Here is a 15,270-nt window from a genome sequence, read left to right on the forward strand (position 1 = left end):
CACCATGTTTTTGTGAATTTTAGTCAGTGCCTTACAAAGGAACTCTCCCCAGCAGTCTTGGTCCAGGAAAAACCGTTCTTGTAAAGGGTGAAATAAAGAAGAATCCAAAGAGGTAAGGATCTTAAATGGATATTAATAATTATTTACGGCAAGTGCTTAAAGGACCACGACAGCAAAAGAAAGTAAGCAGTTAGAATCTAATAGAAACAACAGGTTTTGGACTAGTCCATCTCCTCATGGGGGATTTTCAGGGGTGTTTTTTTTGTTTGTTTTCAAAGCATGTCGTGAACTGCAGTCTAACTGCCCAAATAGTAAGATACCAGCCAGCCTCTCTACTCACTTGCTCACTTTTTTGGCAGTTAGACTTAACTGCCATTCAGGAGATGCTTTTGGAAACACAAAAATTCCAGAGAATCCCCCACGAGGAGAGGGACTGTTTTGTCAGAATTTAACTGCTTATTTTTGTCGCAGTAATGGTCCTTTTAAAAGGAATGCGAGATGTGAGACCTATGGAAGCTGCCATATTTATTTACTTTTAAACAGTACCAGTTGCCTGTAAGTCCTGCTGTTTTTTTTATAGTCAGTAGGGTCTAAATGGCACACCTGAAACAAGCATGCAGCTTATCTTGTCAGATTTGTCATAGACATCTGATCTGCATGCTTGTTCAGGGTCTATGGCTTAAAGTATTAGAGGCAGAGGGTCAGTGGGACAGCCATGCAATCTGCATTATTTAAAAGGAAATAAATATGGCAGCCTCCATATCACTCCAACCTCGAGTTCCCTTTAAAGAGACTCTGAAGCCCATCTAAAACGCCGCTATCCTGCTGCAGAACGCTGTTTAACTCCCCCCGCCCCAACCCCCCCAAACACCGGGGCAAAAATCCACGACTTTCCTGGCTGTGGATTTTGCTGCCCGGGGAGGCAGAGCTTTGAGCTGTAGCTCTGCCTGTATTCGCATCAATCCGCGCATATCTCCGGCTCTCCCACCCCTCCCAGTGAAAGAAGACAGAGAGAGGGGCGGGAAGAGGCGGCAATCAGCGCCGATTGACTGGAGTAGAGGCAGAGCTACAGCCCAAAGCTCTGCCTCTACTAGGAAGCACTCCCCCAACATTGCCCCGGGGATTTGGGGGGTTAAACACAGTGTTCTGCTGCGGGATAGCAGCGTTTTAGATGGGTGATAGTGTATAAAGGGATTGTTAAATAAAAAGATGAATTTTAAGAGGCTTCAGATTCTCTCTTTAAAGAGAACCCGAGGTGGGTTTGAAAAATATTATCTGCATACAGAGGCTGGATCTGCCTATACAGCCCAGCCTCTGTTGCTATCCCAAACCCCCCTAAGGTCCCCCTGCACTCTGCAATCCCTCATAAATCACAGCCAAGCTGCTGACAAACAGCTTGTCAGAGCTGGCTGTGTTTATCTCTATAGTGTCAGTCTGCTGCTCTCCCCGCCTCCTGCAGAACTCCGGTCCCCGCCTGCATCCTTTCCCTCCCTGCTGATTGGAGGGAAGGGACGGGGGCAGGGACCGGAGCTATGCAGGAGGCGGGGGAGCAGCTGAGACTGACACTACAGATGTAAACACAGCCTCACAGCACAGCTGTGATTTATAAGGGATTGCAGAGTGCAGGGGGACCTTAGTGGGGTTTGGGATAGCAACAGAGGCTGGGCTGTATAGGCAGATCCAGCCTCTGTATGCAGATAACATTCTTTAAACACACCTCGGGTTCTCTTTAAAGTGATCCTGAAGTAAAAGGAAAAATTACCCCATAGTCCAGAGGCTTTCCGCATCTTCATTCCCTGTACCATTCTAGTTTCGGGTCACTGTAAACATGTTCAACCCAATGCATCGAATAGGTTTCTTCTGAGTGCGAGTGTTTTACAGCCATTAATGAGCTTGTCTGTACAGCACATGTGAAATCACCGCAAGCCTAGTAGAATGCAGGCACTTGTGCACGGCTTTTTTACTCTCTGCACGAGAGGATTCGTTTTACTGGGCCTGGCCATATGCACACAAGCACAGTATGGCCACGCCCATCCACAGCCACGCTCACACTCAGAAGACACAGAGGGACCTGACGCTGCAATAGTGTACAAAGGTGCAAGAAGCCTCTGGCATATCTACAGGCTTCCCTCTAACAAAGTAAAGCTCTGATTGCTTTAATACACATACTTTTGTATTATTTGTCATTGTTCATAGATTCGTCATTGACCTAAAGCCAAGTGGGTCTAAAGATATTGCACTGCACCTGAACCCACGTATGAAGGAGAGGGTGTTTGTGAGGAATACTTACCTCTGTGACAGCTGGGGTGAGGAGGAGAGGCAGCTGCACGATTTCCCATTCTCACCTGATATGTACTTTGAGGTAAGCTGAGTTGTAAGGTGATAATATAACACTCTAACAACAGCCATACATCCCTTTTAGCCCATAGGTTTTCCGACCTGTCCTCAGATTATACTAGCAGTGCAGAATTGTGGATTTCTTCCCAAGGATGTAGGCAAGTTCAATAACTCACTAGCTTTTAACATTTTGACCAACATTTGAGTAAGGTGCCAATTTTTGATCGATTCGATCATGTTCTAGTGACCTATGTACTACCATTCCCTGCTCAATACTGATCCGCTGAAGTGACTGTGAAGAGATCGAACGGCTGCTGTTGCCAGCATTAGGGCTGGAACCCATTAGAGCGATTTTGTGAGTGTTTAGGGAGTATTCAAAATGCTAGAGATTTCCCTAAACGTTTGGATGGTCCAAATTCCACTGGAGCGATTGTGATTCCCAAAATCGCAAACACAGGACATGCAGCATTTCTAGCATTTAGCTAAACTACTGCACACTAAAAATAAAAATTTATTGAAAGGACCAATCAGAATTAAAACCGCTAATCGCAACACAATCGCTGGCAAAACGCTTACACTTTTTAAAATTGCTACCAAAATCGGCAGAAAACGCTTATAAAATCGCTACAAAACACTCATTAAAAACACTAGCGATTGTGATTAGCGATAGCATTTTGAAGTGGGTTCCAGGCCTTATTCTGTTTGATGCAGGACAAACCTACCGTATTGAGCCACTACCACTCTTCTTCCTGCCCACTCAATGAATATTTACCATTGTGTCAAACACTCCTTTAACCCGTTTAGCAGGCAATTTAGAGGCTTGCAAGTGCTCCAGGCCAATTAATTTTAGCACTTTTTTTGTAATGTGTATTTATGGCCACTCGTCCCTAGGGGGCAGTGTTAGACAATAACAGAGGACTTCTGCTTTCAGTTTCTATATCCTCTGCAGAGAGACATCAAAGCATTCCAAGAATTTACAGCACAATGAGTTCTGCTGACTGAGGTCAAAACCAGTGCACTCATCTCAAATGACATAATTCCCTTGAAGCTGCTATTGGGTTAAACTGTAAAAACATGATTGCAAGTTTATTAATCAGATATAATGAGGGTCAATCGATCACTAGCAGATTCCATCCAAGTAATTGAATCTACTAGAAGAATTGAGGTACCCACTAAGGTTACAATTTTCAGCAAAGAATCCCCTGAGCAATCAGATAAATGTGTAAATAAAATAACGTAATACATCGATTATTTCATCCTTAATAAACCAATCTGTACTCCTTATCCATCCAATTATAAAAGCGTTTTTTTACGTTCGACTAAATTGCTGCCCAATGATCACCATTAGAATCATTCTCAGTCGATTTGGGACATCAGTGAGGTTTACTTTCTGCCTATCCAATTACATTTATCTGATTGCTCAGGTTACTCTTCACTGGAAATTGTACTGTTAGTGGGCACCTTTATGCCAGGTACACACAATGCAATTTTCCATCAGATTGACGGTCGAATCGATTTACTTCCGACAGGTCCGATCTGATTACAGAACTTTTTCTGATCACTGCTATACAAAATCGATCAGAAAAATGATCTGAACTGTCGGAAATAATCGCTTTGACCGTCAATCTGACAGAGAATTGCATTGTGTATACCAGGCATTATGCTGCATCTGAGCAGCCATCCTCCTACTTCAGGGGAAATAGAATGCAATAGTAGCTTTCTAAAGAGCAGAACTATTGTTAACTGTTTGACATTCCTGGACGTGAAACTCATGTCCAGCAAGCCATGTGCGCTCCTGCGCGTTCCGGCGGCCGATCGTGCACGCGCGCTCCCGGCCCGCGGTTTGTTAGCCAGCGAATCAGTGAATCGGGCAACGGTGCCCAATCACTGATTCCTCTCCCCCGCAGAAAAAGCGACAGCTTCTCTCGGAAGCTACGTTTTTTCTGCTTCCTATGTTCCCCTAAGTCGCTCTAAGCATACGTGTTACGCTTAGTGACGTCACTGTAAACAAACTCATGGCTGCCATCTTGTGGCCAAAAAGTAAACTACAGCTAAATGTTAAATAAAAATAAAAATACACATATTTACAGAAAAAAAATACAATTTCAATCCCACCCTCGCAAAAATACCCACATAAAATGTTGAATTAAAAAAAAAAAAAAATTACAATTAAAAAAAAAACAACAAATATTTACCTAAGGGTCTAAACTTTTTAAATATCTATGTAAAGATAAAATATTTCAATTTTTTTCTTTTTATTAATACCTTGTAAATAGTGATGGATGCAAAACGGAAAAAATGCACTTTTATTTCCAAATAAAATATTGTCGCCATACATTATGATAGAGACATAAGTTAAACGGCGTAATAACCGAGACAAATGGGCATATACAATACGTGAGTTTTAATTATCGATGCATGTATTATTTTAAAACTATAATTGCCGAAAAGTGAGAAATAATGATTTTTTTTCTGTTTTCTTATTCTTCCTTTTAAAATGTATTTACAGTAAAGTGGCTTTTAGTAAAATGTACCCCCCAAAGAAAGCCTAATTGGTGGCGGAAAAAACAAGATATAGATCAGTTCATTGTGATAAGTAGTAATAAAGTTATAGGCTAATGAATGGGAGGTGAACATAGCTCGGATGCATAAAGTGAAAAACGACTGAATGCGTACTGGTTAAAGTCATTGAGAGTCATGATGAAAAATAAGAAAAGCCAGATACTTAAAGGGACACTTAAGTCAAACAAAAAAAATGAGTTTTACTCACCTAGGGCTTCCAATAGCCCCCTGCAGCTGTCCGGTACCCTTGCCGTCTCCCTCCGATCCTCCTGGCCCCACCGGCAGCCACTTCCTGTTTCGGTGACAGGAGCTGACAAGCTGGAGACGCGAGTGATTCTTCGCGTTCCCAGACACATTAGCACCCTCTATGCTGCTATATGATATATGCTATAGCAGCTTAGATGGCGCTATTGTGGCCAGGAACGCGAAGAATCACTCTCGTCCCCAGCCTGTCAGCTCCTGTCACCGAAACAGGAAGTGGCTGCCGGCTGGGCTAGGAGGATCGGAGGGAGACGGGGAGGGCACCGGACAGCTGCAGGGGGCTATCGGAAGCCCCAGGTGAGTAAAACTCTTTTTTTGTTTGATTTAAGTGTCCCTTTAAGGAGAAGGATGGCTCTGGGTCCTATAGAGCCTTCCCTCTCCTCTCCCGTTGCTCGTTCCAGCGTGGGATCTCCCGTAGCAGCCTACGACCAATTCAGTCAAATGCTGCTGTCTCCGCTGCCAAAGGGAGGCTTTTGAAGTCTTCGGGAGCCCAAGTTCCCCTGAAGACGGGCCGCTCCACACTGCACACGCGCGATCGCCCTCTCGTGCACACTCACATATGTGCAGGATGGAGCCGCTTGTCTTCAGGAGGACTCGGCTCCCGAAGTCCCTTGGCGGAGGGGGACAGGGAAGCTAGTGCTGCACCGAGGGCATCGGGAGATAGAAAAGGCTCATTAGTACCCAGAGCCTTCCCACTCACTCCTTAGGTAAGTATCTAGCTGTTTTTTTTCACACAACTCCCAATGATTTTAAATAGATTAAAGTTAAATCAGACCAAGCATCTAAAGTGTTACAACTTTGCATAGGGTTTACCCATGTTTAGGGAACCCTGATATTTGGTGTAAATGACTCGTAATGAGGTGGGAAGGCAGAGCTCAAACAGAATACAAAATTAAAGGGCAACTGTAACGAGAGGGATACGGCTGCCATATTTATTTATTTTAAAGCAATACTTGTCACCTGGCTGTCCTGTTGATTCTCTGCCTCCAATACTTTTAGCCACAGACCCTAAACAAGCATGCAGCGGATCAGGTGGTTCTGACAGTATTGCCAGAACTGACAAGATTAGCTGCATGCTTGTTTCTGGTGTTGTTCAGACACTACTGCAGCCAAATAGATCAGCAAGGCTGCCAGGCAACTGGTATTGTTTAAAAGGAAATAAATACGACAGCCTCCATATGCTTCTCATTTCAGTTGTCCATTAACCTGAATACAGTGTCCATATTCTAACAGTCATTGCTTCCATGTTTTCCTATTCTCTGTTTGCAGCTTCTTGTGCACTGTGAAGCCCATCAGTTTAAAGTTGCAGTGAATGGACTACATCTGCTGGCGTATCAACACCGATTCAAAGACCTGGGCAAGATTAACGAGATCGCCGTAGATGGAGACATTGAACTGTATGATGTCAGGGTCTGGTAGAGAACGTGTGGCAGAATGGTTGTAGATGGTAATTCCTGTCAGCCTGCCATACACGTTACAACCATGATTGTACAATCCTGTTTCCTCTTTCCACATGGCTGTAGCCAGAGGAATGATAAATTAAGAATCCTCAGTCCGTAGTCCTTTATGCTACGTAGATGCGGTAAAACTGAATCAGGTAGCATGATAAAGCTTGTACGTTTCATAATGGCAGAGGCTGCTGGAAGATGAATGATACATTCTATGACCAATCCAGGGTCATTACTAATAAAAGCCAGTACTGTAGCTGCTTGTACTACACAACCTTCCTTTTGCTGTTAGGAACAATGAAGTTTCTTTTTGATCTAACTTGTGTAACTGAACCTGTTCATGTTGTGTCCAGGATGGGCGTGACATTGACAGCTGTTATTCTGTGTCGTTCAAGTATGGTTACTGGGTACAGGGACTTAACCAAATATAACTAAATGACTTATTTTTTTCCTTACAATATTATCATATAAATGAGTCAATGATGACTCATTGTAAAATCGTACCTCACCATAATTTACATTCTAAAAATGTATAAGTGATGCTGGCATTTCTGCTGCAGGCGAGTTGAATCTGTGGGATGTTTTTTTCCTTCTGTGTAGTGAGAAGAAACGGCATTTGATCTCCCAGAGTGCTTTAGGGAAAAAGCTGCATGACATCATAGCCCAGGCTGTCACATCACTGGGAGGGCGGGGTTACATACCAATATATGGATATAAGAAGCATTTGTAATACTGAAAGCAGGATCATTGACTTAAAAATGGGTAACGCAAATCAGTTTTTATGTTCTTCTAAGAGTTGTCACTAGTCCTCAGGGATGCAGATCTGTTCTTTTGAGTTCGCATAGTATGTATCTTCACTGCACTACTTTCAGATCTTCCTGTCTGTTAATTAACCACCCTGGCATTCTATTAAGATCGCCAGGGCGGCTGCGGGAGGGTTTTTTTTGAAATAAAAAAAAAACTATTTCATGCAGCCAACTGAAAGTTGGCTGCATGAAAGCCCACTAGAGGGCGCTCCGGTCGCGTCATTCTGATCGCGGGAGGCGATCAGAATTAACAAGGAAGGCCGCTTATTGCGGCCTTCCTTGTTTCGCTTACCTCGTCGTCGCCATAGCGACGAGCGGAGTGACGTCATGGACGTCAGCCGCCTCCGATCCAGCCCTTAGCGGACTGATTGGTCCAGCTGCACAGGGCTCTGGGGGGATCCTCTTTCGCCGCTGCTCGCGGCGGCGATCAGGTAGCACATGCGGCTGGCAAATTGCGGGCTGCGTGTGCTGCTTTTTATTTGATAAGAATCGGCCCAGCAGGGCCTGAGCGGCACCTTCCGGCGGTAATGACCGCTAAGAAGGTTAAGATAGGATTTTAGCCATAAGGAGTGCACATGAGTTACATTCCCCGTCAGATTTGTATCACTGTCTATGTCCCTTGTATTGGTAGCAATACATACTTGGAATCTCTCCAATGGGAACACAGCAGTGAAAGTGAGTTTAAAAATGGCTTTTTACCTTATATTCAACAGGGGCATGTTTGCCCCTGCTAAAACGCTGCTATCCTGCGGCAAAACAAGGGGTCTTTACCCCCCAAATCCCAGCCCCCCCCCCCCCCTGCAAAATCCACAACTTTCTTGGTCGTGGATTTTGCTGCTGTTGGAGGCAGAGCTATGAGCTGAAGCTCTGCCTTCATGCGCCATCTATCAGCGGCAGATCTCCACCTCTCCCCCACCCCTCTCAGTGAAGGAAGACAGAGGGGTGGGGGAGAGGCGGAGATACACGCTGATAGGCAGAGCTACAGCCATTAGCTCTGCCTCAACAGGAAGCGCTCCCCGGGCACCACGGAGGGGATTTGGGGGATAAACACACCTCGTTCTGCTGCGGGATAGCTGCGTTTTAGCAGGGGCAAACATGCCCCTGTTGAATATAAGGTAAAAATTTAAACTCACTTCAGATTCTCTAATACCAAATGAAGAGAAAATATTTACCAAATATAGAGAAATACTATAATAGAGAATATAGAGAAGTACTTGTTTATATTATATAAAAGCCCAGTTTTGAAAACGGTTCTTTCATCTAAACAAAAATGTATTCATATAAATTTTAAAGGCTCTGATTCAGTTAACATTCCTTTTTTTTTTTCCTTTTCATGATCTATAAAATAGATTTCCAGCACCTAGCAAGTGGAAAAAAAAAATACAAAAAATGTGTGTTGGAGAACCTCTGTGGGTACCGGTTTGTTTGACTATAGGCAGGCGATTGTAGGCTCGTACACACGCATGATCAAAGTCATATGAGGCAGTCAGCCAATAGTCATGCATGTGCAGTGATCACCGCTCTGCAAGCAACCCGGTGGTTTAACTTGGCCGACCAGCGGCTAACTCCATTGACTTCAACTATGCGTCGACCCCCCCCCAGAAGTGCCACCTGAGGCAAAAGTTTCACCCCGCCTCATGGGCGGACCGGCCTTGCCATCCTATATACCTCTGCAGCATGGAGTGCCGAGCAAGTGAAGTGTAAGAATATCGATTGTTAAAGGGGAACTGAAGTAAGAGGTGTATGGAGGCTGCCATATTTATTTCCTTTTAATCAATACCAGTTGCCTGGCAGCTCAGCTGGTCTATTTCTCTGCAGTAGTATCTGAATAACACCAGAAACAAGCATGCAGCTAGTCTGGTCAGATCTGACTTTAAAGTCTGAAACACCTGATGTGCTGCATGCTTGTTAAGGGGCTATGGCTAATAGTATGGATCAGCAGGGCTGCCAGGCAACTGGTATTGCTTAAAAGGAAATAAACATGGCAGCCTCCATATACCTCTCTCTTCAGTTCTCCTTTAAGAGCTCAAAAGGAAAACTCAGAAATAAGAAAAGCATCCCATCCATCCACAATGGGGTTATCCAGTGTTTAACCACTGGATGTCTCTGCTGTTCCGTTATTACCAGGGGAAAGCATACTGTGTTTTTGAATCTTCAATTGATAAAGTGAGGCCCATATGATGATTTATCTTCATTGCAGCAGCAGATTTGTTATTCCTTTACTTCTATGTCCATGTAAGCTCCAGTGTGTTGGGAGGACCATACAACCCCTCGGGAAATGGGTCAGGATGTGCAAATTTGGCATCCAGAAAGGTGTCCTTACATAAAGTATAGCAACTTATTTCTGTGAATTTACACTAGTTTTTCTGATCAATTTGTACAGACGTGATGGAAAACTGATCTGAACAACGAGGGGAATCAGATTGGATCGGTCTCAAATAATCGATTCTACCAATCTGACGGGAAAATGCATGGTGTGTACCAGGCATAAGATTACGATACTGTCACATAATATTTTTGTTAAGACTACACAACAACAACGAGCCAATAAATGGTGTAGTGACTTATAAAAATTGGGCACAAAATTGAACTGAAAACAGATAAATTAGCTTTAATCATTGCAGAATTGTTCTGTTTCTCCAAAAGTTCTGAAAACTAGGGAACAACCATTTACAATCCTTGTTTCATTTCCAGAGTGTAATGTGATCAGAGGAGTAGCTATGGGTGGGCAAGGAGGCACATGTCCCCGGGCGCTGCACTGTGAGGGCGCTCAGCACGGCCATTGCACCCCCTTGTGCATGAGAGGCTGCCCAAAGTGCCCCTGCTTCGCTCTCTCCCTCTGCAGAGGAGCGCAGAAGCGCAAGCAGCAGAAAAAAAAAATACTGTCTTTGTCCCTGAGCGCTGAAAACCCTAGCTACGTCTCTGAATGTGATGGTTGGTCTGCAAGTGCTTCTGTAGTCTTTGCACTTCATTAACTGAAATGAGAAATATATGGAGGCTGCCATATTTATTTACTTTTATACAATACCAGTTGCCTGGCTGCCCTGCTGATCTACGTAGGATTCAGTAGTGTCTGAAAATTGTCAGAAACAAGCATGCAGCTAATCTTTCAGATCTGACAATGTCAGAAACACCTGATCTGCATGCTTGTTCAGGGTTTATGGCTAAACGTATTAGAGGCAGAGGATTAGCAGGCTAGCCAGGCAACTGGTATTGCTTAAGGCTTCTTGCACACAGGGACGTTACAGGCGCACGTTAGTGCAGCCTGTAACGCTCCCGCAACGCACAACAATGTAACACAAGTGGGCTGTTCACACTGCCCACGTTGCGTTGCATTGTAACGCAGCAAAGTGCTGCATGCTGTGTGTTCGACTGCTTGCACATGCTCAGTCATGTTGGGAAGGAGGGGAGAGCGGCCGGGCACATGGCTAATTCATATTCACTGCACTCAGTGACGTGCAGTGTTTACTTCCGGGAGCGGCCGCTCTGTGCGGCGATTGGCTGGGCGGGATCACGTGATGCCGCATGCGTCCAAGAGTACGCATCACGGACGCCAGAGTGAGCTGCACAACGCAGCTCACTCAGACGTCCACACCAGAGAGCACCAGGCGTTGCGTTATAGGGCACATAACGTGCCCCTAACGTCCCCTATAACGTCCACTAAACGCAACGTCCTGGTGTGTAACTAGCCGAAGAGGAAATAAATGTGGCAACCTCCATATCTTTTGCTTCAGTTGCCCTTTAATATCTTAATAAATGAAACACTTCATGGTATGCGTAATCAAATACACCTGTATTTAATGCATCATGATTTCAAGATGTTGTACGTTTTCATATTTCTGTTTATCTAGGTTTTATACATCTGTATATTAAACATTTGGTTTTAATACAATAAAAATGTTTAGATTTAGATTCTGTTGCATTTAATTTTCTTTTAGATTTGGGAGGCAGATGTAAATTCATTTGATGTGCACTGCAAGTAATACGTTTGAATACTTGGCCCCCTAACCTCCTTGACATTTTGATTACTTCCGGAGTTTAGGGACTTAAAGCGATGCAATTATTTCTGCTTTTAGACCCTAAAATTCAGAACTAATCACACTCAGAGCTGTCTGTAAATAATGAACTCACCTTACAAACAAATGCAACCTATAAACAATCTCTCCCGGAAGGGAACCTGTTTGTAACTAGGGGTCCGCATTTATAGGGCTGGGTTAATCCCCCTATCTGGAACACTTCCAGGCCATGTGAGAGAATACGTTCATAATTGCGGTAGTACTCCACAATAATAGGTGTACAAAAGCAGAATCTTTAAACATTTTAACCACATAACCTGAGGTGGGCATTTTTGTAAAAAAATTAAATAAATGGTACCAGGTCCCGGGGGGGTTGGGGGGGGGGAGATGGGTTGGGGTGGCGGGGCGGCGTTACCGGGCCGGGGTACTAGCCGGATCAGGTAGCATCGATAACCGTTGCTCCTGCAATAAAAGACTTTTGGTGAGAAAACAAAACATGGCTGTGACCCCTTGGATCACGACGCTGCAGCTGTGGGTCTCAACACAGAGTAGAGTGCAGGCAGGGGAGCGGGGTAATAGAGGCAGAGTTCCCCAATCAGAGCTGGGGATGGGGCGTTCGTAATGCCCGAGTGGGCGTTTTCAGGAGTGCCTCTCCTGCAAGGGATGCACCTTCTCTTTGAGATTGCAGGCAAGCAATTTGTCTCCATCTTTTTTTTTTTTGTGGGGTCGGAGAGTGGTGCATAGGGGACACCCAAGGCATGGCATGGAGCAGGGAACATGCCTCTGTATTGTGCCAGGAAACCATTGCTAATCAGTGATGTTTAGTGTATTTCTGACAAGGTACCGACAAGACAGAAGTTGTCACTTCCATGCCTAGAAATTAACTTCCAGGCAGCAAAATAAAGCAAGTAAAACAGCCTGATTATTAATGTTTTGTACTGTACATATACAATCTCATGTCACATATCACCTTTAGTACACTTTAAGTCAATTTTAGCTTGACTTATTACAATATTATTGAAAATGTATCTGTAATGCAGAACACACACAGCAATACAAAGAAAGATTCATTTTCTTGGGTATATTTTATTGGCTTTTAGGAAACCAACATTTCACATGATTTTATACTGGAGACCAGTTACAATATGGCACCTTCTTCATATAAACTGCCACGTTTATGTCCATTCATACATCGTTTACTCCAAAAGACAAAGAAATTGCACTTATTCATATACAGTCTGTCCCTTTTTTCATACTTCCCAATAATCTCTTTCAGCCTGTCAGTTCAGATAGGAGGGAATGGTGTACTGACACAGTCAGTGGTTATAGTATGGAATGTATTTTCCTTCACACAAGTTTTGTGTTATATGCAATACATTAACTGCAGACTTTTTTTTTGGCTCACTATATTATTACTTTTTTGAAATGTCAAAAAAGGAATGTTTAAGGCATTATGGTTTAAAAAATAAAAAAAATATATATATTTTGGGATCAAACTGATGTTCCGCTAGTGACACCAGTGTCTTGTTCCTGCAGGAAAAAAGAAAGAAAAGAAAAAGTGATAAGTACAATGGTATTATAGCACTCAGTTTATTACAGATTATTATTATAGAAAAACTCCCATGAAAATGTATTTGGCTCAGTTTAAAGGAGAACTGTAGTGAGAGGTATATGGAGGCTGCCATATTTATTTCCTTTTAAAGGGAACCTAAACTGAGAAGGATATGGATTTTTCCTTTTAAAATAATACCAGTTGCATGAATCGCCTGCTGATCCTGTGTCTCTAATACTTTTAGCCACAGCCCCTGAACAAGCATGCAGATCAGGTGCTCTGACTGAAGTCAGACTGGATTAGCTGCATGCTTGTTTCAGGGTGTGATTCAGCCACTATTGCAGTCACAGAGATCAGCTGGACTGCCAGGCAACTGGTCTTGTTTAACAGGAAACATCCATATCACTCTCAGTTAAGGTTCCCTTTAAGCAATACCAGTTGCCTGGCAGCCCTGCTGGTCTATTTGGTCTAAGTGTCTGAATCACGCCAGAAACAAGCATGCAGCTAATCTTGTCATATCTGTCAAAATTGTCAGAAACACCTGATCTGCTGTATGCTTGTTCAGGGCCTATGGCTGAAAGTATTAGAGGCAGAGGATTAGCAGGATAGCCAGGCAACTGGTATTGCTTAAATGGAAACAAATATGGCAGCCTCCATATGCCTCTCGCTACAGTTCTCCTTTAAAGGACACTGAAGTGAGAAGAATATGGAGGCTTCCATATTTATTTCCTTTTAAAACAATACTAGTTGGCTGGCATCCTGCTGATCTTTCATGCATGAGTAGTATCAATCACACACCTGAAAGTAGCATGCAGCAAATGCAGTCAGACTTCACACAGAAACATCTGATCTGCATTCTTAGTCAAGGTCTATGGCTAATAGTGTCACAGGAAGTGGATCAGCAGGACAGTCACGCAATGTGCATTGTTTCAAAGGAAATCAATGTCAGTCTCCGTATCCCTCTCAGTTCAAACGTCCTTTACCTGAAACCTGAAGCAAGAGGTATATGCAGGGTGCCTTATTTATTTCCTTTTAAACCATATCAAATTACCTGGCTGTCCTGATGAGCTTTCTGGCATCAGTAGTACATCACACATCAAACAAGCATGTGGCTAATCTAGTCCGACTTCAGTCAGAGTACTTTATCTGCATGCTTGTTCGGGGTCCATGGCTAAACATAGGCAGATGATCAGCAGGACAGCCAGGTAATTTGCATTGTTTAAAATGAAATAAATGTGTCAGCCTCTATTATCCCTTTCAGCTGTAAAAATAAGTTCACATTCCCTTAAAATGGACCTGAACTCAGAACTCCTCTCTGCTCTAAAAAGATACACAACAGCATGATAACCTTTAGGGCTCGTTTCCACTATTGCGGTGCAGAACCGCCTGGATTCCACCGCTGATGAAATCGCATGCGGATGCGATTCCCCATGCGTTTTTTGCTGCGAATTCGCATGCAAATTCGCATAGGTGAGGGTATATGCGATTTTAACCAGGTCACTGCCTGTGTGAATTTACATTCGTACCTATGCGAATTCGCTGCAAAAAACGCATGGGGAAACCGCATGCGATTTCCCTATTAAATACATTGCATGCGATTCGCATGCATTCCACTCGCAGGCGAATTCTGTGGCTCTTTTGTGCGTTTTTTCACCGCTGAAAAAAAAACCGCACCTCAACGCTACAGTGGAAACAGGCCCATCCACTTGCATTACATGTGCGAATCCGCATGCGTTGGACGCATGCGGATTCGCGATAGTGGAAACGAGCCCTTAAAACAAAAAACATTTGTTACAGATGATGCAAATCCTAAAATAAATCTGCACTGTTTCTACTTCCTGATTCACGGAAGCAGACATATTGTTTACAGCCTGTGCTTTCAAATAGGCTTATCTGCCATAGGCAGTCATGTGACACAGGGGAGGATCAAATTACAACTAGTGATTAGACACAAATGAGGGGGAATTACACAGGCCAAACTCGTACAGGGTGCATTTCTGTTATGTTTTCCTTGTGTCCTGTGCAAGAGTTCAGATCCACTTTAAGGATCCTTTCTATGAATCTCTCCAGCTGGTCTCCCAGTAATAAGGCAGGGCTCACACCTATCAGTGCGGAAACCATGAACGTTTTTCACATGCATATTTTTCCAGGGGCTATTCACGTTCGCTTGCATTTCTTCATGTGTGTTCTTTCAAAGTAGAAATTGAAAGTCAATGATAATTCACATGCCATATGCAAATGTATGCTGCAAGATGTACGTTTTTTGCGCATGTGAAACTGAAAATGCA

General features: G+C 43.6%; 2 protein-coding genes across 2 annotated transcripts in view; one reads left to right on the forward strand and one right to left on the reverse strand.

The window, feature by feature from the left end:
* Window positions 1–11,324, forward strand: part of LGALS8 (galectin 8) — a 31,283-nt gene extending 19,959 nt beyond the window's left edge. The window contains exons 7-9 of the mRNA XM_068232208.1: window positions 24–112; window positions 2,197–2,362; window positions 6,430–11,324. Of these exons, the coding sequence (XP_068088309.1) occupies window positions 24–112; window positions 2,197–2,362; window positions 6,430–6,579 (405 nt within the window). The 3' untranslated portion in view covers window positions 6,580–11,324. The remainder of the gene's footprint in view (window positions 1–23; window positions 113–2,196; window positions 2,363–6,429) is intronic.
* Window positions 11,325–12,496: 1,172 nt separating this feature from the next.
* The window catches only part of LOC137504829 (ribosome-binding protein 1-like), a 30,406-nt gene continuing 27,632 nt past the window's right edge, over window positions 12,497–15,270 (reverse strand). Inside the window, exon 13 of the mRNA XM_068233421.1 lies at window positions 12,497–12,960. Within this exon, the coding sequence (XP_068089522.1) occupies window positions 12,922–12,960 (39 nt within the window). The 3' untranslated portion in view covers window positions 12,497–12,921. The remainder of the gene's footprint in view (window positions 12,961–15,270) is intronic.

This window comes from Hyperolius riggenbachi, chromosome 4, assembly GCF_040937935.1.
Source record: "Hyperolius riggenbachi isolate aHypRig1 chromosome 4, aHypRig1.pri, whole genome shotgun sequence".
Classification (NCBI taxonomy): domain Eukaryota; kingdom Metazoa; phylum Chordata; class Amphibia; order Anura; family Hyperoliidae; genus Hyperolius; species Hyperolius riggenbachi.